At 44.7% G+C, this 23,368-nt stretch overlaps 1 protein-coding gene across 4 annotated transcripts in view; it reads left to right on the forward strand.

Annotated features, from left to right (window-relative positions):
• The window catches only part of MEGF11 (multiple EGF like domains 11), a 726,402-nt gene that overhangs the window by 644,019 nt on the left and 59,015 nt on the right, over positions 1–23,368 (forward strand). For all 4 annotated transcript variants that reach the window (XR_015729726.1, XM_060694754.2, XM_087877753.1 and 1 more), the window contains exons 17-20: positions 8,479–8,607; positions 17,781–17,909; positions 18,785–18,913; positions 21,509–21,637. Coding sequence is in view for 3 of the 4 variants with exons in the window: in XM_060694754.2 (XP_060550737.1) it covers positions 8,479–8,607; positions 17,781–17,909; positions 18,785–18,913; positions 21,509–21,637 (516 nt within the window). In the remaining variant the exon portion in view is untranslated. The remainder of the gene's footprint in view (positions 1–8,478; positions 8,608–17,780; positions 17,910–18,784; positions 18,914–21,508; positions 21,638–23,368) is intronic.

Here is a 23,368-nt window from a genome sequence, read left to right on the forward strand (position 1 = left end):
TTTGATGATGTCCAGGTGGGTGGGCGGAGCCTCCCACCACTGCTACTACCGGTTCTACCGGGGCAAACTGGTAGCAACCCAACACTGGTCTTGTGTTGAAGGCTGGGCAAAATAATTTTCAGGTCTGGAGTCCTCCTGATCACTATTTCACAGCAAGAGTAGATAGAAGGTAGAAGGTCTCCTGGTGAAGACCCAAAGATGCTTTTTGCAAGAGGCAACTGGACTTTCTGGTTTTTCTTTGAAGACGTTTTGCTTCTCATCCAAGAAGCTTCCTCAGCTCTGACTTGGAGGGTGGGGAATGGAAGGATTTATATTCGTTGCAGACAGCTGGTCCTTTGCATCCTTTTAGAGGGTCGTTGAAGCACTTGGAGGTTTGTCTGTGTCCTCAGGGTCACCTGAGTGGGGCTCCTGGTTCCTGTATTCTGCAATTTTTTCCTCTGGAAATCCATTCCTCCTCCCACACCATTCCAAGGTTGTTCATCCCAAATTGTATAGCTAAAAGTCTGTAGAGATTCTCAGACATCCAGGTCCTGGTTGTCCCAAAGGTGATTTTTGCAAGAGGCAACTGGACTTTCTGGTTTTTCTTTGAAGATGTTTCACTTCTCATCCAAGAAGCTTCTTCAGCTCTGAGCCTGTCTTCAATAGGGAAGGGAAACAGGACAGAAGACATCCTGGAGAAAGCACAGCTCTGCAACACAGTCCTTTCAGCAGTTTCAAGAAGGCTCCACCACACCCATTTCAGTGGTGGGTTCCTCCCGGTTCGGTCTGGTTCTCCCGAGCTGGTAGCTGATAGCAGACGATATGACATCACTGAACCAGTTCTGCCCCCTCGCCCCTCCGCCCTCCCACCCACCCCCCGCGCCCACCCCCCCACCCCCCGCGTTATTCTTACCTTTTATTTGGCCCCATCCCCAATCTTTTGCTGCCTCCTGAGTCCCAGCTGATGGCTAGAGGGAAAAAAAACTGTTTAAACTCTTGCCCAGGGGCTTCAAAGGGCCGCCCTACAGCTGATCAGTGTTAAAAGAAAACAAATGAGTAGACCAGTGCCTGCAAAAATACATGACTAGACCAGTGCCTGCAAAAAATAAATGGGTAGACCGATACAGCTCTGCAAGCAGTTAAAAGCCTGGTAGACCAGTACCTCTGCTAAATCCTAAATAATTGTCACATGACCATCAAGCCACGCCCACAAAATAAGTCACGCCCACAGAACCAGTAGTAAAAAAAATTTAGAACCCACCCCTAACCCATTTGCACTAACTCAGCTGACCCTGAGGACACAAATAAACCTCCAGGTGGCCTCAATGACTCTCTAAAAGGATGCAAAAGACCAGCTGTCTGCAAGGACTATAAATCCTTCCATTCCCCACCATCTAGTCAGAGCTGAAGAAGCTTCTTGGATGAGAAGGGAAACGTCTTCAAAGAAAAACCAGAAAGTCCAGTTTCCTTTGGGACAACCGTGACCTGGATGGCTGAGAATCTCCACAGACTCCTGGTGAAGAATTGTCCAATTTCAGATAGATTAAAAACAATAGCTGCTGATTGCTAGAATTCTATCAGGATAACTATCAGGTCGTCCTTTACAAACTGAATTTAAAATGTTTGTATTATCTCAAGATGGGGAGTTCAAAACAAATTATTTCTAACAATACAGGTAGTCCTTGATTTACAACGGTTCATTCAGCGACTGTTCAAAGTTAGAAGGGCACTGAAAAAAAATGACTTATGACCAGTTTTCATACTTACGACCATTGTAGCATCCCCATGGTCATGTAATCAAAATTCAGACATTTGGCACTTGGCTCATATTTATGACAGTATTTGCGACCTTCTGACAAGCAGAGCCAATGGGAAAACCAGATTCATTTAACAGCAATTTGACTCATTTAACAACTGCGGTGATTCACTTTACAACTGTGGCAAGAAAGGTCATAAAATGTGGCAAACTCACTTAATAAGTGTTTCACTCACTGTGTTTCCCCGAAAATAAGACGCTGTCTTATATTTTTTTGAACCCTGAAACAAGCGCTTGGCCTTATTTTCGGGGAGGTCTTATTATTTTGGGGGGTGTGGAGCAAGATGGGGCTCCTCTTACAGTCTTACCTGATTTCCAGCTCTGCGTTTAAATATTTTCAGGGAGGGCTTATTTTGGGGGAGGGGCTTATTTTAGTGCATGCGCTCAAAAGCCCAGTTGGGCTTATTATCAGGGGAGTTCTTATTTTCGGGGAAACAGGATAGTAACAGAAATTTCAGGCTCAATTGTAAGATGACCTGTAACAAAAATCAAACAAATAAAACCCAGAAGAACTAGAGTTTTGGTATTTAATTGATTCGCCAGAAAAAGTAGTCAATTAAAACATTTTAATTTACCATGTTGGAATTTAGTCTGGAGATTCAGGAGGGAGGGGCTGCTTACCCAGAGGACAAAGAGACAACGGAGCTTGGGATGTCTGGTGGGCAGGAAGAGGACAGTTCACAGAGTACATCTCTACTTACACAGATACCATGTTCCCTCGAAAATAAGACCGAGTCTTATATTAATTTTTGCTCCAAAAGACAGATTAGGACTTATTTTCCAGTTAGGTATCTGATCTTGAATTGAAAATGTTGTTTAAACCAGGGGTCTCCAACCTTGGCAACTTTAAGCTTGGAGGACTTCAACTCCCAGAATTCAAAGTTAGCTAGGGAATTGTGGGAGTTGAAGTCTTCCAGGCTTAAAGTTGCCAAGGTTGGAGACCCCTGGTTTAAAATGTTCTTATTCATCTTTAAGGAGCTTGCTCCTAAATAAGGCCTCTTAGATCAAGTCAATCATCACTTTTTTTTTTATTTGATTTATATGCCGCCCTTCTCCGGAGACTCAGGGCGCCTTACAATGCATTAAGCAATAGCCTTCATACTTTTGTATATTTGTACAAAGTCAGCTTATTGCCCCCACAAACTGGGTCCTCATTTTACCTACCTTAGAAAGGATGGAAGGCTGAGTCAACTTTGAGCCTGGTGAGATTTGAACTTACAGTAATTGCAGACAGCTGGTGTTAATCACAATGCTTTTTTAGTCTGCTGAGCCACTAGGCCCTTCAATTACCCTGTAATCCCTGTAATCACTTCATTACAGATTCCTCTGAGAAAAAAAAAATATTTGAGAGAATGTTAGTCACATTAACTGTTTGAACCACATCAAATTGAAGTTGGACCAGGGGTGAAATCCAGCAGGTTCTGACAGGTTCTGGAGAACCGGTAGCGGAAATTTTGAGTAGTTCGGAGAACCAGCAAATACCACCTCTGGCTGGCCCCAGAGTGAGGTGGGAATGGAGATTTTGCACTGTCCTTCCCCTAGAGTGGGGTCTGAATGGAGATATTGCAGTATCCTTCCTCTGCCACGCCCACCAAGCCACGCCCATAGATGCGATAATTAAAAAAAATTAATTTCACCACTGAGTTGGACCTACGGAAATAAATCTGGCACAGCATCCATTTGTCACGGATGGATTTGTGGTGGGTTTTTTCCCCAAGATCACTTGACATAATACTTCTGCTACCCTCCCAAAGTTGATCACTCATGTTTAGGACAGAAAAGATCTCCAGACCGGCCCAGTGTAAGCAGCTACTGTTTGTCTCGCTCTCCAGCAAAGTAACAATCTACTTTTCAAGTGGCTCTTTCAGCTTGACGATCAGGATGGAAGGATCTATCTTAACTTAGAACTTAGGAAGTCATTTTTGTCCAGGTTGTTTATTTGAATCAGATCGCCCTCCTGAAAGAAGTGTGTCTCATCAGAACAGTGTTTCTTAACTTGGACAAGATTTAAGATGGGTGAACATCTGCTCCCAGAATTCCCCAGCCAGAATGTCCTTAGTCTAATGAAGAGAAAGGCTAGGGATGACATGATAGCAGTCTTCCAATATTTGAGGGGCTCTCACAGGTATGATAGGGTCTCCAAAGCACCTGGCAGCAGGACAAGAAGTAAGCATGGAAACTAATCAAGGAGAGAAGCAACCTAGAACTTGGGAGAAATTTCCTGACAGTGAGAACAATTAATCAGTGGAACCACTTGCCTCCAGAAGTTGTGGATGCTCCATCACTGGAGATTTTCAAGAAGAGACTGGAAAGCCAGTTGTCCAGAATGGTATAGGGCAGTGATGGTTAACCTTTTTGCCATCGCGTGCCAAAAGTGGGGGGAGCACGAGGGGGGGGTTGCGCGCGCGTGCATACACCCATAATTCTATGCGCCCTGCCCCCCACACTCCCCGTGCTTTTGGCACACAATGGCACGGTGGGCCCAGTAGGCCCATTTTTCGCCTTCTCCAGGCTCCAGAGGCTTTCTAGGAGCCTGGGGAGGGCGAAAGCAGCCTTCCCCTCCCCCCTTCCGGAGGCCCTCCGGAGGCCGGAAATGGCCCATTTGCCGACTTCCAGTGGAACTGAAAGTTGGCAAATGGTCCGTTTCCAGCCTCTGGAGGGCCTCCAGTGGGGCTGAGGCCGTTTTTGCCCTCCCTGGGCTCCTAGAAAGGCTCTGGAGCCTGGGGAGAGCGAAAAACGGGCCTTTCCCACCAACCCGGAGGCCCTCCGGAGGCCGGAAACAGCCTGTTTCCTGACTTCTGGTGGGCCCAGAAGGTCTGAAAATCAATTGGCCAGTGCACGCATGCGTGCCGGAGCTGAGCTCACATGCCCACTAATATGGCTTCGTGTGCCACCTGTGGCACGCGTGCCATAGGATCGCCATCACAGTTATAGATTCTCCTGCTTTTGCTGGGGTTGGACTAGAAGACCTCCAAGTTCCCTTCCAACTCTGTTATTCTGTAATTCTATAATATGTAGGGGTTAGAAGAGACCTGGAGGATTATCTCAATTTAATCCTCTACCCAGTGCAGGAATCCGCTTCTACAATCTCCTGAACAGGTAGCCATTCAGCCTGTTTGAACACATCTAGTGAAAGCGAGTTCACATTTGCATTTAAATCCAGTGAAAATGAAATACACTGACTAGGATGACTCTCCAGAAAATGTAACATTTTCCATCTTTTGTCATGCTAAAAATTACAGCCTGGTAGTAAATTTTGGAGCTCTGGAAGCCACATCTAAAGCTTTCAGGGGCTAACTGTGGCCCTCAGATTATGCATGTCTGATCGGCGATAGGTAGTAAAAGGGGCCACTTTAGCTAGGAATAATATATTTCCAAGTATTTTTAATAGCCATGTAAGGAACCTGAGCCATAAATCACGATAGTTGCAAGAACGCTTCTGAAATTTTAATAGCACTGGAACGCAGTCCTTTTTCAGAACTTTAATAACAAATTAGCATTGCGATTGTATCTGTCCATTCCTACTTAAACAGAATATTTTGTCCTTCTCTCAAAATTCTTAGATCCATCAATTACGGACGTGCTCGAGATTCACAAGTTTGGTAGAGTTTAATGGTTTGTGAGAAGTATGAACTTTTTTGAAGGCTTCTACTTCAGCTTTACAGCATCTTGGAGAATGAAGATTTATTAGATAGAAGTCTACCACGATATGGAACTCATTTCCCAAGACAGTGGGGCTTTGCATAATATTTGCTGTATTTTGATGAAGCAGTTTTGCATCCGGACAGCAGAGTTGCTTTGCTGAAATGTCTGATATATCACAAAGCTGCTCTTTGACCAATCATAGAACGTTGTAAATTATAGTTAGAAACAGAGAGATAAAAGAGGCAGAGATCATAAATAAAAGCACCAAGCCATTAAATTACTCTTTAATGTTAACATTGCAGAGATGAAAAGACCGAGTACAAGGAAAAGCATCATGAAATAAGTAATATTAGTTTAAGCGCAGGCAAAGTTGAAGCCATACATAACTCATTAGTATGGAGTGTGCAAATGTAGAGACCATCACTGAAATGGCTCTGGGTCCTTTTTGCACAGACAAATCAATCTTGTAGAACAGTCCATGAAAACAACCTGCTGAGTCTTGACACATTGGTATACATGAGTGCGTATTCAAATAATAAATCCTATAACATCTGGGAGTCTTTTTTTTTTAACCCAAGCTAACATTATGAATCCAACGTAGAAAGCATAGAACATAGAATCATAGGGCTGGAAGGAACTTGTCTTGAAGATCTTCTAGTCCAATCTCCTGTTCAAGACAGGAGACCTTGCACCAGGGGTGAAATGCTCCCGGTTCGGACCGGATCGCCCGATCCGGTAGCGATGGCTGCGGGTGGTTCGGAGAACCGGTAGCAAAAATCCCTACGCGCACCCCCCACACCATTCCCAGCTGAGCCGCGCGATCATCAGAGGCTTTTTTTTTTTACTTTTAAAAGCATTTTTTCTACAATTTCTTCCGACAAAAAAAAAAGCTTTTAAAAGTAAAAAAAAAAGCCTCTGATGATCGTGGGGGTGAGCTGGGATCATCAGAGGCTTTTCAAAGCATTTTTTTCTGCAACCTCTTGGCTGAAAAGGTGGTAAAAAAAATGCTTTGAAAAGCATTTTTGTTGTATTGTTTTTTTGTGTGCCATTTTATGTTGTGTTGTTTTTTTTCTTTTTAACTGAAATGTAAATAAAGATTATTTTTTTTTAAAAAAAAAGAAAAGTCTCTGACGATCCCGGCTGAGTTGCCTGATCGGCAGAGGCTTTTCAAAGCATTAGAAAAAATGCTTTGAAAAGTTAAAAAAAAAATAAAAAGCTGGCCACGCCCACCCATCACATTACCCCCCCCCCCACCAAGCCACGCCCACAGAACCGGTAGTAACAAATTTTACATTTCACCCCTGCCTTGCACCATCCCAGTCAAATGGTTATCCAATCTCTTCTTGAAAACCCCCAGTGATGGAGCCCCCATAACTCCAGGAGACAATCTGTTCTACGGGTTAATTGTCCTCCTTGTGAGGAAATTCCTGCTTAGTTCCAGGTTGCTTCTCTCCTTGATTAGTTTCCATCCGTTGCTTCTTGTCCTGCCCTCCGGTGCTTTGGAGAAGAGGCTGATCCCCTCTTCTCTGTGAAAGCCTCAGTCAGGGGCGTCAAACTCAAGGCCTGGATCAAGCCCACAGGTTCCTTAGATCTGGCGCATGGGGTTGGCCTGGAAACAGCAAAGACCAGGCCTTGGGGCCTCTGCCAGCGATAATGGAGCTCCATTTTCGCTGGCAGAGAGCTATCAAAACAAAGAAAAACGAAAGGAGAAATGTTTCCCCCTTTTGCATTTGAGCATGCAAGAAAGGACAGGAAAAGAGAAAGGGAAAGAGGAAAGAAAAAGGAGGGAAGATGGGAAGAGAGCAAGGAAGGAAAAATAAGAAAAGAGGGGAAGGAAGAAGAAAGGTGAATGAAGAGGGAAGGAAAAAGAAGGGAAGGAAGGAAGGAAGGAAGGAAGGAAGGAAGGAAGGAAGGAAGGAAGGAAGGAAGGAAGGAAGGAAGGTTATAATGAGAGTGAGGGAGGGAAGTCCTGCCTTAGTACTTGGCCACCACAGGTGCCCCCGACATGGTCCTGTGTCACGCCCACTATGGCCATGTCCACCCACCCACCTACACCACACCATGGCCCGGCCCTCCGAGGTCAAACACAACTTTGATGCGGCCCTCAATGAAATCGAGTCAGACACCCCTGGCCTAAGTGCTGGAAGACAATGATGTCTTCTCTTTCTCTTTGATAGGCTAGACATAACCTAGCTAATAAAACTGACACAGAATTAGTAACATGTGTTCCAGTGGTTTTTATCCTGCCAACATCTGGACAGCCCTTTCTTGAACACCTTCCGGAGGCAGCTGTACTTAAGACTGCATTGCAACAGTATAAGCAGAGATCACGAAGTTTAAAAAAAAGATAAATCTGATTTTAGACAGTATCACAGCTGGTGTAGCAGTCCAAGCTGGTGAGAGCTGGTGGACTGTCCACCTGCACTTCTGCAAAGTGAGTTGAGTTCATATTACAAGAGCCTTGGTTCCGCAGCAGACTAAAGCACTGTTAAGTAACACCAGCTGCCTGCAATTACTGCGAGTTCAAATCTCACCAGGCTCAAGGTTGACTCAGCCTTCCATCCTTTCGAGGTAGGTAAAATGAGGACCCGGATTGTGGGGGCAATAAACCGACTTTGTATAAAAAAGAACACCACTTAGCGGGGGCCGAAAGCCCTACTAAGCAGGTATATACAAAAGTATGAAGGCTATTGCTTAACACATTGTAAGCCGTCCTGAGTCTCCAGAGAAGGGCGGCATATAAATCGAACCAATAAATAAATAAATATGAATTTGGTTCCTCATGGACAGGACAACCCCAATCAACACAAGCTTTGGTCCCTTATACAGAACATCCAAGTGAAATCTTGTCTGGATTAAACTTCAGTTTCTTTCCCTTTACCCATTGTACAAAAACAGGAACTGGTGGAAGGTCAGCCAAAGTCAACACGCAACTCCTCGGAGAGCCACTTCTTCTTCCACACTTACGCAAAGGTGGTGAGCTTCAAGAGGAGATTCAACACAAGGCCACCCTGATCAGCTTGCTTTTGTTTCCACAGTGTGTCCAAGTGGACGATACGGGAAGGACTGTGCTGAGTTGTGTTTGTGTACAAACAATGGGACCTGCAATCCTACAGATGGCTCTTGCCAGTGTTTCCCAGGATGGATCGGCAAAGATTGCTCACAAAGTAAGAGAAACCCATCATCTTTTTAGTTTGCATACCGTTGCAGCAGTGGTGGGTTTCAAAAATTTTTACTACCGGTTCTGTGGGTATGGAATGGTGGGCATGGCATGGCTTGGTGGGCGTGGCTTGGTGGGTGTGGCATGGGAAGGATACTGTAAAATCTCCATTCCCTCCCCAATCCAGGGGAAGGTTACTGCAAAATCCCCATTTCCTCCTAATCAGCTGGGACTCGGGAGGCAGAGAATAGATGAGGGCGGGGCCAGTCAGAATTTGTACTACCGGTTCTCCGAACTACTCCAAATTTCCGCTACCGGTTCTCCAGAACTGGTCAGAACCTGCTGAAACCCACCTCTGCATTGCAGCAATTTTCTTTTAAGGTTACCGATGTATATTTAGGTAGGTTTTAATTTAAAGTATTTTGCTAGCAGAAGCCACTTATTTAGGTTCACTTTCTGGAATGTTAGTTCTCTGATTCTTAATTCATGGGTTGTGTTCCCTGGACCGGCTTAAGCTGATTGTGAGTTAACCCAGTGGTGGGATTCAAATAATTTAACAACAGGTTCTCTGCCCTAATGACCCGCTGGGTGGGCGTGGCCATGGTGGGTGTGGCCAGGGACTGTGACAGGCAGCACTCGGCCTCCTGCACCCCTCTGGAAGCAAAAACGATCCATGGGGGGGAATGTGCTGCCCCCCACCACCACCCCAGTCACTCCATTTTGGGCCTAGTAGGCCTCCCTGCACTTGCCTGAGAGCCAAAATGGAGTGCATGGGGACTCCTGGAAGGAGCAGGGAGGGGAGGGAAGGGACCAGACAGCAATTTAACTACCGGTTTGGCTGAACCGGCTGAATCCCACTACTGAGTTAACCCATCTTCAACATCTGCATACTATATGGCTGCATAATTTTTTTTCAGATGAGCAGGATTCAGACCAAAACAACCATTAACCATATTTGCTGCAATCCAAGCTTAGTATGTTAGAATCATAGTCCGGGAAGGGACCTTAGAGGTCTTCTAGTCCAACCCCCTGCCCAAGGCAGAAGATCAAGGAAACTCATCAAGGAGAGAAGCAACTTAGAACTAAGGAGAAATTTCCTGACAGTTAGAACAATTAATCAGTGGAACAACTTGCCTCCAGAAGTTGTGAATGCTCCAACACTGGAAATTTTTAAGAAGATGTTGGATAACCATTTGTCTGAAGTGGTGTAGGGTTTCCTGCCTGGGCAGGGGGTTGGACTAGAAGACCTCCAAGGTCCCTTCCAACTCTGTTATTCTATTTCTATTTCTATCTTATACAATGTCAATGTTCAATGAATGCATCTGGTAGCAACCATGGAGAAGATAAATAATTTATTGAAGTGTCTTGAAACTGTTGAGGGATAACAATATATTTGTAAGTAATCCTCGACTTACAACGGCTCGTTTAGTGACCATTCAAAGTTACAGCAGCACTGGGAAAAAGCGACGACTGTTTTTCACACTTACGACCGTTTGCAGCAACCCTACGGTCACGTGTTCAAATTCAAACGCTCGGCAACTGGTTCATACTTATGACGGTTGCAGGGTCACGTGATCCCCTATTGGGACTTTCTGACCAGCAAATCTGGGGAAGCCAGATTCACTTAACAACAGGGTTACTAACGTGACAACTGCAGTGATTCAACTTAACAACTGTGGCAAAAAAGGGGGAGGCAAAACTCACTTAACAACAGAAATGTTGGGCTCAATTGTGGTCGTAAATTGAGGACTACCTGTATTCACAACACTGCAGATTAGGTTAAAGGAAATCTCTAAATGGACAGAGGATGAGTAATCATCCTCTATTTCTGATCCCGAGATGATGTTTATTGATGCCATCTGGTTCCCGTCCGAATCTTCCCTATGAAAATTGCCCTTCGTTCATGTATCTTATTGGAAATGCATGATTGGTTATTTCATGTCAATGCTTGTTTAATCAAAAGCTTCCTGTCGGGACACGCAGCCCAATTTATTGGTTCTTGAGGAACATCATTGCTAGAATTACTCGTGAATAGTCTATTAATTGCCCCCAAAGAGTTTCTCCTAATTACTGCTTAATGGCAATTTGTAGGGGAGGGGAGAGATTTAATTACAAAATCCTTCCTATACCCCCCTCTATAGGATATTATTTCACTTCATAAATATGGAAGCCATAAAAATGGAGGGGAGGGCAGGAAGACCCTTTAATACGATTTTCCCACCATGCCAGGAACAGAAATAAGGGACAATTAAGAGGACCATCTGAAAAAAATAATAATTATCTAGTTGTTCATTGTTAATTTCCCAGCTGTGCTCAACAGGAAGCAACAGAAGGGCACGACCGGAAGGCAGGAAGCCTTTAATTAAGGTTGGAAGGGAGCTTAGTTGGAGAATTATTTCTGAATAAACATCATAGGAAACTCTCCAAACTCTCCTGCATGAAGAGCAGGGCAGGGATAGGACTTCGGATTTAATTTCCATTGTGAGTTGATGCGGGGAACAGTGCCTTGGCCACATTTTTTGGAGAGAAAACCAATGTTTCAAATGCACATTCACACTCCATCTACACAATAAGATTATTTGTACTGTCTCCATTAGAGAGTGGTGTGGTGGCCTCGTAATCAGAAAGCAGTGGTGGGTTTCAAAATTTTTTTACTACCGGTTCTGTGGGTGTGGCTTGGTGGGCGTGGTGTGGCTTGGTGGGCGTGGCATGGCTTGGTGGGCGTGGCTTGGTGGGCGTGGCAGGGGAAGGATACTGTAAAATCTCCATTCCCTCCCCACTCCAGGGGAAGGATACTGCAAAATCCCCATTTCCTCCCAATCAGCTGGCACGTGGGAGGCAGAGAATAGATGAGGGTGGAGCCAGTCAGAATTTTTACTACCGGGTCTCCAAACTACTCAAAATTTCCACTACCGGTTCTCCAGAACTGCTCAGAACCTGCTGAAACCCACCTCTGTCAGGAGGCTGTGAGTTCGATCCTAGGTAGAGGCAGATATCTCTCTCTCTGGGCACGTTGAGAATATATCTCAAGAGCCTTGGTGGTGCAGCGGACTAAGTGCTGTTATGTAGCACTTAGCTGCCAGATGCCTGCAATTAGTGAGAGTTCAAATCTCACCAGGCTCAAGGTTGACTCAGCCTTCCATCCCTCCGAGGTAGGTGAATTGAGGACCCGGATTGTGGGGGCAATAAGTTGACTTCGTAGAAACACCGCTTATGGTGGGGCCAAAAGCCCTAATAAGCAGGTATATACAAAAGAATGAAGGCTATTGCTATAAGTGCATTGTAAGCTGCCCTGAGTCTCCAGAGGAGGGCGGCATATAAATTGAACTAATAAAATAAAAATAAATAAATAAATATCTGCTGAATATAACTCTGCATTGGTGACAGGAAAGGCATCCGGCCAGTAAACAGTCAGCTCCGTTGAGTTGCCCAGACTTTACCCCGCAAGGGATTATGGGATTGCTAAAAGGAGATGATATTGTCTCCATTACAGCAGCGGTTCCCAATCTTTCTGGAATGGTGGGGGAGGAGGAAAGGGGATGGTTCTGTGTGAGCGGCATTTGCGTGTGCTTGCGCATGCAACTCCATTTGTGGGAGCGGTGGGTGTGCGTGCACCAGCTGCTCGCCCAAATGGAGCTTTGCGTGCTACCATGAGCACTCATTGCTCGCACAAGTGGAGTTGCACACACATTCACCCCACTGCTTGCACAACTCAGTTCCAAATAGGCCAGAGCCTGGTAGTGAGCTGTGGCCCAGGGTTGGGGACCCCTGTCTTTATTTATTTATTTTTTTTATTATTTATTTTTAAACATAAACATAAAATACATCTTTTCAAAACGAAGCATTGATCCAGTCATAAATTGATACAAATCACTAACAAATCTTAATTTTCAATTAACCCAACTTAATATTTTACTCAATTATTTCCCTAAATTCTGTCTATTTAACAATGCCGTTATCCCAAAAACCTGTTACTTAAATCTTTAAATCCTAACCAAATATCATTTCATTTTTCTTTTTCTTTTTGCTTAGTTGAATGTATTTTAAAAATATAAATCATTACAATTATTTTCAGCATTTAAACAATATTTTAACTGTTGCTCCCAATATAATCATCTTCATTGCTGTTTATCCCAACATAATCATCCTAATTATAATTATTAATCCCAATATAATCATCTTATTTTTACCGCTAATCCTAGCACAATCATCTTTATTTTAACTGTTTATCCCAACACATCATCTTCATCTTCATCATCATCCTTTACTGTTAATCCCAGCATAATCATCTTTATTTTTAGTGTAGGGACCCCTGTCTTTAGAGGACTATTGCTAAAATTGCAAAGGTCCTTTTTTCATCTGATACCTCTGCAACTAAATTTACACAAAGACCCCAATAAATAATAAAGAGGGATCTTGGAGTCTTAGTGGATCACTTGAATATGATCCAGCAGTGTGCAACAGCAGCAGCCAAAAAAGCCAATACAGTCCTGGTTTGTATAAACAGAGGCATAGAATCAAGATCACATGAAGTATTAGTACCGCTTTATAAAGCCCTCGTAAGGCAACACCTGGAATCCTGCATCCAGTTTTGGTCACCACATTACAAAAAAAGATGTTGAAACTTTGGAAAAAGTGCAAATAAGAGCAACTAAGATGATTAAAGGCCTGGAGACTAAAACATTCGAAGAACGGCTGCAGGATTTGGGTTTGGCCAGTCTAGAGAAAAGAAGAACTGGGAGGGGGACATGATAGCAGTATTCCAGTATTTGAGGGGCTGCCACAAAGAGCCGAGGTGGCGCAGTGGTTAGAGCTACAGTACTGCAGCTACTTCAGCTGAACTGCTAGTTCAGCAGATCAGCAGATCAAATCTCACCGGCTCAAGGTTGACTCAGCCTTCCATCCTTCCGAGGTGGGTAAAATGAGGACCCAGATTGTTGGGGGCAATATGCTATTTAGTATACTGTCTTTGGTGTAAGCCGCCCAGAGTCCTCGGAGAGTGAGAGGCATAGAAATACGACAAATAATAATAATAACAACAACAACAACAACAACAACAACAACAACAACTTATTCTCCAAAGCACCTGAGGGCAGGACAAGAAACAATGGTTCGAAACTAGTCAAAGAGAGAAGCAACCTGGAATTAAGGAGAAACTTCCTAACAATGAAGACAATTGACCAGTGGAACAGCTTGCCTCCAGAAATTGTGGGCACTTCACTGGAGGTTTTTAAGAAGAAACTAGACAGTCACTTATCTGAAATGGTATAGATTCTCCTGCTTGAGCCTGGGGCTGGACTAAAAAACCTTCAAGGTCCCTTCCAGTTCTATTCCATTCCATTCTATTCTCCTTCTTTCCTTCTCCTCCTCCTCCATTCCATTCCATTCCATTCTATTCTATTCTATATGAAAAGGATGCCTTTCAACCAAGGAACTATACCAATTTTACAAAATTTTTAAGTTGGCCAAGAGTTCTACTTGAATCTTTCACCCATAAGAGGTTTTCCACTTAATATGCTGCCTTAATCCACCCAAAAGACCAGGATTTTTTAAAAAAAATTGTTTTAAAGGAAAGGCGATTCTTTTCAAACCTTTCCTGAATAAAATAATTAAACTATTGACTATTCTGTGTGGTGCAGTCCATGTTTTTTTTTTTTAATTTGATTTATATGCCGCCCTTCTCCGGAGACTCAGGGCGGCTTACAATGCGTTAAGCAATAGCCTTCATACTTTTGTATATTTATACAAAGTCAGCTTATTGCCCCCACAATCTGGGTCCTCATTTTACCTACCTTAGAAAGGATGGAAGGCTGAGTCAACCTTGAGCCTGGCGAGATTCGAACTTACTAATTGCAGACAGCTGGAGTTAAATTACAATGCATTAGTCTGCTGAGCTATCCAGGCTCAGATAGCTATAGTTGCTAGAGATAGAAGGGAAATTCTTTTACAGTTCCCTTTACGTGTAATGTACTTGTTAGCGTCTGAGAAACGCAGGTAGTCATTTTTTCTAAATTGCCCAGACAGAAGATTGACATCTGTGGATCCTAAAAGGGGCATTTTCGAAACAAGACCTTCACCAGAGAAGGGGCATTGCAGGGAACACCAGCATGTCCCCAGAATTGTTTCCCCCCCCCCCATATTCACTCTGCAGCAGGGGATATTAAACAGCATTTGTTGCAAAATACATAAAACCTCCAGTGATACAGTAGGGATTGGATAAAAACAGACAGCTGCAATTTTGCTTTTATTGTAGGTCTTCCGTGAGTTCAATACGGCTGTCAATCAAAATAAAAATTAGGCAGGCTATCAATTTCGTGGGTGGTTACTTTTCGAAAAGGCTTGAGAAATTCCTCTGCATTCCTGCTAAATTGGGCCAGTGGCAAATATATATATACAGTATATATATAAAACAGGGGTGAAATCCAGCAGGTTCTGACAGATTCTGGAGAACTGGTAGCGGAAATTTTGAGCAGTTCAGAGAACCAGCAAATACCACCCAGAATGGGGTGGAAATGGAGATTTTGCAATATCCTTCCCCCAGGAGTGGGGAGAGAATGAGGATTTTGCAGTATCTTCCCCTGGAGTGGGATGGGAATGAAGATTTTGCAGTATCCTTCCCCTGCCATGCCCACCAAGCCACGCCCACCAAGCCACGCCCACAGAACCGGTAGTAAAAAAAATTGAATTTCACCACTGATATAAAGGGATTGTGAAACGCCAGAATGTTTGGGTCGCTTGAAGCCAGGATGATTGGTTAAACAAGCCATCATATGTGTTTATTTGTGCACTTTGTCCATCTTCTCAATCTTAGCAGGATCTAGGCAGCTTCACGTAATGTGGGAACCTGCTTAATACTTGATGTAGTTCAGGACAGCATTTTCTTGCCCTAAAAATACTGCATCAATTTCAGAATAGCCAATAAGCTTCATTTTCATTCCATTCTTAAGCCTGCCAGCTTCGAAATCTTATTTCTCCCATTTCTGCATCAATTTTTACACATAGTTGTGCGCGCTCTTTCCTTGCAATTTAGTTTGTTAACACAATGTGGCCTAATACCACACAGGTTCATGGCTTTTCTCCAGTGGTGAAATGCTACCGGTTCTCACCGGTTCGGGCAAACCGGTAGTGATAAAATCTACAGGTTCATTCGAAACGGTATTTCTGACGATCAGCTGTGCCATGTGATTTATATTTGCCAGAACACAGGAAATCCTGCTTTCTAACGAAGCTAAATCGCACAGGACAGCTGTCCCCACCCCCCTCACTGTTCTACTTACCATATTTTTCGGAATATAAGACGCACCTTTTTCCCACAAAAAAGAGAGTGAAAATCTGGGTGCGTCTTATACTCCGAATGTAGCCCCACCCCGCTTCTCAAATGGAGGCTGAAAAAAGCATCAGAAAAGAAGCTTCAGAAAAGAAGCCCCCAAACAGAGCTTCAGTGTCTTTTTTTCTGAAGCTCTGTTTCGGAGGCTTTCAGAGGCAGGAAAAAAGTTTTTTCTGAAACAGAGTTTCAGCAAAGCAAAAAAAAAGCAAGGCACAGAACTCACAACCAAGGAACCTGTTGCTAAAATTCACCTCTGGGAACAGCTGATTGGGGGTATTTCGGGAGGCTGATCCACCCACCAATCAGCTTTTTTCTTATTTTCCTCCCCAAAAACTAAGGTGCGTCTTACACGCTGAAAAATACGGTACCTTATTAAGCCTCTTTTTTCCGCGTGAAGCACGCGTTTGGCATGCACTGCACATGTGCACCCAGTGTGCTTTTGGTGCGCGCCACGCATTAGCTGGCAGCAAACCGGTGGCAATCCGCGGAGGATTTCACCACTGCTTTTCCCCTAATATAACAAGTTTTCACAGATTATTCAGAAATCCTTTCGCAGGTCTTCCTGTTCTCCCGTTTATATTTTTGGGTAGGTTTTGTGGTTTGGAGAACTGTCAGGTATGAAGCAGGGCTGATCTTTCAATACGCGGCTGTTTGGCTTCTGGTATTGCTCTGAAAAGGAATGAAGTGGGGTCAATGTTAAATGCAAGATTCCTTTTGTATCTTGGCCCTGCCATCCTGAGGGGAGAGATTTCAGTGCATCAGTGGTTCGGACCGGTTCCGTCTAGCCAGTAGCGGTGACGATATGATGTCACTGAACCGGTTCTGCCCCCCCGCGTTATTTTTACCTTTTATTTGGCCCCATCCCCAATCTATTGCTGCCTCCTGAGTCCCAGCTGATTGGCTAGAAGGAAAAAAACTGTTTAAACTCTTGCCACGGGCTTCAAAGGGCCGCCCTACAGCTGATCAGTGGTAAAAGGCAGTTTGGTGGTAGACCAGTGCCTCCAAAAACAAATGAGTAGACCGGTACAGTTCTGCAAGCAGTTAAAAGCCTGGTAGACCAGTACCTGGTAGACCAGTATCTCTGCTAAAGAGCCTTGATAGTACAGTGGTCTACGCACCCTGTTATTAACACAGCTGCCTGCAATTATTGTGAGTTCAATTCTCACCAAGCTCAAGGTTGACTCAGCCTTCCATCCTTTCTAAGGTAGGTGAAATGAGGACCCGGATTGTGGGGGCAATAAGCTGACTTTGTATAAATATACAAAAGTATGAAGGCTATTGCTTAACGCCTTGTAAGCCGCCCTGAGTCTCCGGAGAAGGGCGGCATATAAATCAAATAAAAAAAAAAAATCCTAAAGAATTGTCACATGCCCACAAAATAAGCCATGCCCAGAGAACCAGTAGTAAAAAAATTTAGAACCCACCCCTGCAGTGCATGTACAGAGTGTATCTATCTCTGCGGAAGAAGCTGCTGAGCTACAGCTGTTTGATCAAAATAGTTAAAATAGTTAAAAGTGTCCAGTTCTGGTCATCACAACACAAAAAAAAAAAGATGACAAGACATTCTGCCTAGAATTAAGGAGAAATTTCCTGACAGTGAGAACCTCTAATCAATGCAACAGCTTAATTCCAGAAGTTGTGGATGCTCCATCACTGGAGGTTTTCAAGAAGAGACTGGACAGTTATTTATCTGAAAAGGTATAGGGTCTCCTGCTTGAGCAGGGGTTGGTCTAGAAGACCTCCAAGGACCCTTCCAACCCTATTATTCTACTTTCTAAATACTTTTTGCTTTCAAGGATGGAAATATATATTCTCTTTTTCTCTCTATTTTCTCTCTTTCTCTCTGTCACCAGCTTGTCCAGTGGGCTTTTGGGGAAGCGATTGTTTTCACTCGTGCAGTTGTCACAATGGTGGGACGTGCAGCCCCCAGAACGGAGAATGCCGATGTACCCCTGGCTGGACGGGTCCCTACTGTTCGCAGAGTAAGACTTTGAGAGGTTCCTGCTGGGAAGATTTCTGCAAGAAGTGTGCACTGCCCCCTAGTGTCTTCTCTGAGCATTTTTGGAGTTGCTATAAGTCGAACTGCAGCCAAAACAAGCCACTTTCTCCAAACCAGAGCAAATAAAACCCAGAAAACATAAATCAATCCTAACAAGTGAACAACAAAAAGAGAGAGAGAGAGAGTGGCACATAGCATTTTCATTTCCCCAGTACAGATTCTTGGTGATCTTTGAAGCCAATCCTGAAAAACTCCTCAAAGTTGCGATTAAGAAACGGCAGGGCTGTTGGGTTTAAGAGAAACCTCAAAATCATGTTTGGGCTTATTAACAATCCAAACCAGGACTGTCCAACCTTGGACATGTGGACTTCAACTCCCAGAATTTAAGACATGTGGACTTCAACTCCCAGAATTCCCTAGGCAGCTTTGCTGGGAGTTGAAGCCCATATATCTTAAAGGATGCTGGCTAAGGAATTCTGGGAGTTGAAGTCCGTCCATCTTAAAAGATGCTGGCTGGGGAATTCTGGGAGTTGAAGTCCACATACCTTAAAGGATGCTGGCTGGGGAATTCTGGGAGTTTCAGTCCACGTACCTTAAAGGATGCTGGCTGGGGAATTCTGGGAGTTGAAGTCCACATACCTTAAAGTTGCCAAGGTTGAGAAACACTGGCCCAAACCATTTTCCCAACCTTGCAGAGATGTTGGGTTACAAATCCCATCATCCCCTGCTATACCTTAAGAGTCGAATCTGGTTACTGGTCTAAGCTCCCCCAGCAAAGGCCATGGTTAAGGGGAACCTGGAGACTAATTTCAATTGCTTGACTTCTTCCTGTGTCCTTTCTGGATCCCAACCCACCAGGATGTCCAGCTGCCTTTTATGGAAAGAACTGTGCCAACGTCTGCCAGTGCCAGAACGGGGCCGACTGCGACCACATCACCGGGCAGTGCACCTGCAGAACTGGCTTCACCGGAAAACAGTGCGAGCAGAGTAAGTTTGGGGGGATGGACAGCCTCTGATCTAGTAGACCTGACTTGTTAGGGGGTTTTAGGGTGCATTCAGTAACCCCAAAGAAAAAAACAGACAGTTCTGTGCTGTGGAAGACAGAGCATCTGTGTGGCTGAATTCATACAACCATCTCATCATCCTCAGAAATGGGCATTTTGTATTCTGGGCTGCAGTCATTCCCTCCCTCCCTCCTTCCTTCCTTCCTTCCTTCCTTCTTTGCTTGCTTCCTTCTTTCCTTCCTCCCTCCCTCCCTTTTCCTTCCTCCCTCCCTCCTTCTCTCCCTCCTCCCTCCCCCCCTTCTATCCATCCATCCATCCTTCTTTCCTCCCTCTCTCTCCCTTCCTTCCTTCCTCCCTCCCTATCTTGATGTATCTGCAAAGCCTTGGGTCAAAGAGGAATGCGGAGAGCTTGGCTGGTGTCCCCAAAATTTTCCCACTCGCGTAGCAGAGTCACCAGCTGGTTTACAGCCGGCCCCTTCATTTCTTATTGAATATCGCCCAAAGAAACACAATAAGCTGTCGCCAGATTTATTGTCGCCATCACGGTAATTGTATGAATAAATTTTGTCACTGGCCATTCAATCATGTTCCCTCTGATAGAATTATGGGGAACCAAATGTTGGCAGTCTGGAGAGAGAACAAGGGGGAAACGGAAACATAAAAATTTTGATGGCCTCAGGGCCAGCTTCGGTTCGGAGGGTCCCTGGAGAAGACACTCCTTTAGCAGGGACCCTGCCTGGTTTGTCTTGCTCAAGGCTGCAGGACCTCAAACCCTGAAGAAATACATTTCTCCTAGAGACTTGAGAGCGACCTTCAGAGTTTTCCAAAAATTCTTTCAAATTTTTCATGCTTAGCGTTACAGAAGGGAAAACATTGACTCTATTAAGAGCGACACTTTAAACTGCATTTAAGTTGCTTGTGGAAATTAAATTACAATCCGTCAAATGCAATTGTGCAGGTTGCAGTTGGGGGATTTCCCTGTGTGCCCTGAAGGGATACTTCCTAGGGGCACAATGGGAAATCCATTGAGAAACCGGATCTGGCAGCCTGATGCTGTTCAGGGTAGCCAGCGTTGAAGGGGAAGGCAAAAGATGGTTTAAGAAAGTGGTGGCCTCTTTTATTGAGAAGGTACACCATCATCTCAGTGGACTCCAGTGAACCCAGACATGTCTCTATGCCCAAAAACTCTCTTACACATTTTTCCCTGTTAATTCTCATTGAATTTGATGAACAAGCATTTGCTTTTGAAAAGGTTTTGGAGGAGAAAATGTGGATCATCATCATCTTTTAACGATCCCCATAATCCCTTGTGGGCCGGAGTCTGAATGGAGCTAGCAGAGCGTTGAATAGCCAGATGCCCTTCCTGTCACCAATGTGGAGTTTTGTTCAGCAGATATATTCTCAGTGTGCCCAGAGAGAAATATCTGCCTCTACCTAGGATAGAACTCACGGCCTCCTGACTGTGAGGCGAGAGCTCCACCTCTAGGCCATCACACCGCTCCCTTGTTCTTTGCCTTTATTTAGTGGTCAGGGAGAGGAGGACAGCCCTCTGCAGCCTCTCTGGGTCTCACAAAATCTCAGGGGGATATTGAGGCTTCAGCGTTATGGAAAAGGTATCAGAAAGAAGGTCACCAACTGTAGCCCCCCTAATGAGAACAGTCACTCAAAACCAAAAATAGAAATACGGCTGGCTGGGAATTCTGGGAAATGAAATCCACCCATCTTAAAAGTGGCCAAGATTGGAAAAATACTGTCCCTACAGGAAGGAATGCTGTGTGGTTTACCTGAGTTTTTTTCCTAACTAGCATCTTCCATTGCAAAAAGAATAACTAGATTGGCAAAATGCTGGGCTGTTTTTCCCAGACTTTTTTTTTATTTTTATTTTATTTATTTTGTCAAACATGTACAAGATAACAGGTATAAGTATAAACATGGACATGAGCACATGAAATGAATACAGATAAATGGGGACAGTAGGACAGGGACGGTAGGCACTCTGGTGTGCTTATGCACGCCCCCTTTACGGACCTCTTAGGAATGGGGTGAGGTCCACGGTAGACAGTTTGAGGTTGAAGCTGTGAGGGTTTGAGGAAGTAACAATGGAGTCAGGTAGAACATTCCAGGCATTGACCACCCTGTTGCTGAAGTCGTACTTTCTGCAATCAAATTTGGAACGGTTTACCTTGAGTTTGTATCTATTGTTTGCCCGTGTATTGTTGTGGTTGAAGCTGAAGAAGTTGTTGACAGGTAGGACGTTGTAGCAGACAATTTTGTGTACGATGCTTAGGCCATATCAAAGTGCCATAGTTCCAGGTTGTCTAAGCCCAAAATTTCGAGCCTGGTGGCATAAGGGATTCTGTTGTGAGTAGAGGAGTGGAGGACTTTTCTCATGAAATACTTCTGGATGCGCTCGATTGTATTAATGTCCGATATACAGTGTGGATTCCAGGCAGACGAGCTGTATTCGAGAATTGGTCTGGCGAAGGTTTTGTATGCCCTAGTTAGCAGTACAGGGCTACTGGAGAAGAAGCTTCGCAAAATTAGGTTAACAACTCTTTTTTTCACTTTGCATTTTCAGAGTGTCCGCAAGGAACGTTTGGTTACGGCTGCCAGCAGCTCTGCGAATGCATGAATAACGCCACCTGTGACTATGTTACAGGGACCTGTTACTGCAGCCCCGGGTTCAAAGGGATCAGGTGCGATCAAGGTGAGGCAACTCCTTCTCTCTCTCTTCCCCTGCTTTTTTCCTTTTCAACGGAGCCTTCAACTCGGGCCATTCTTCCAGAACAGTTCAAAAACACACACACACCCAAAAAATGTTTTATACCCTGGAAGAAATTCACACAGGGGGGGGAAAAAGGCAGGGTTGGTAGACTATCTGGCTTTGGCTCGACCTTTTTTCCATGAGGACTAGAAACTGGAAACTGAAGGAAAGCTGAAATGCTGAGGTTTAACAGATGTGGCACAATATGGAGGTAGAGACCCAGTCATGCATCAAGGGAAGGCATTTACTTCCTTAGAATAAAACTGTCCGAATTCAGAGGCCATCGTATATCATAGTGCAGGCCAGAGGTGGGATTCACTTACCTTCCCTACCGGTTCGCAAACATGAGCTCTGGGCATGCGCACCACCTTCTGTGCATGTGCAGTGCTCATACATTACATCCAGCCAGATGGGCGGAGCCTCCCACGGTCATCATTACCGATTCACCCGAACCGGACAGAACTGGCTGAATCCCACCACTGGTGCAGGCCCAGGTGTGCACATGCGTGACCTCTCCCATGAGAGCTGCATTGGCTGCCAATTTACTTCCAGGTGCAATTCAAGGTGCTTTAAAGATCTCCATGGCTTAAAGACCAGGTTATCTGAGGGACCATCTCTTCCCACTCACCTCTACCCAACCCAACAGAGTGGGGAGGCAAGGAATTTTGTAGGTCCCCACTCCTGGGCAGCTACATCTAGCAAGACCCAGAAGGGCCTTCTCGGTGGTGGCTCCCTCCCTCCCTTCCTTTGTAACATCATCCCCCCCACCCCACACTTTGAAACGCTTTCACAAGGCCCTGAAAGGCTCTGGTTTTAGCAACAGGCCTGGGGAACCCAACATGGAATAAAGCCCATTAAATGGCTTGCTTGATTGCGTGTTGTCACCAGATTGTGTGTTGTCACCCCCCACATGGGGAAGGGGGTATTGTTTTTTATTCTTTTTATATTGGGTTTTTGACTTTTTGTAAGCCGCCTAGAGCAGAGGTCTCCAACCTTGGCAACTTTAAGCTTGGTGGACTTCAACTCCCAGAATTCTTACTCTCCTGTAAGAATTCTGGGAGTTGAAGTCCCCCAGGCTTAAAGTTGCCAAGGTTGGAGACCCCTGGCCTAGAGTCAGTGTGAGTGAGTGGGCGGCTATATAAATCTTCTAAATAAATAAAATAAAATAAATTGTCCTGTTTGGGACATTCCTTCCCTCCCAAATATCTCCCAGAAGGATGTCTAAAGGCGGCTCAAAATAAGTCAACATGGGTGCCACGACTAGGCGCCATGGCTAGGCGCAGTGCAAGGAGAAAAAGTTGGAGCTTTGCTGCCACTTTTGTGGGCCCTCGTCTTGACTTTCTGACTGCCCCTTTGCAGATCCTCCTGTCCCTTGCATTTCATTAAGGCAGATTTGCCTAGAACCACTGGGAGAAGTCATCTGCGTAGGACTGGTCCCCCCCCCCCCATCAATAAGGCACAGTGACTACAATGCAGTATTGCAGGCTAATTCTGCCCACTGTCAGCAGTTCGATCATGACCGGCTCAAGTTTGACTCAGTCTCCCATCTTTCTGAAGTCGGTAAAATGAGGACCCAGATGGTTGGGGGCAACAGGCTGACTCTGTAAACCGCTTAGCGAGAGCTGCGAAGCTCTGTGAAGCGGTATATAAGTCTAAATTGCTATTGAAGTGAAT

Source organism: Pantherophis guttatus, chromosome 13 (assembly GCF_059756535.1).
Source record: "Pantherophis guttatus breed Tessera chromosome 13, ASM5975653v1, whole genome shotgun sequence".
NCBI classification, from domain to species: Eukaryota; Metazoa; Chordata; class Lepidosauria; order Squamata; family Colubridae; genus Pantherophis; species Pantherophis guttatus.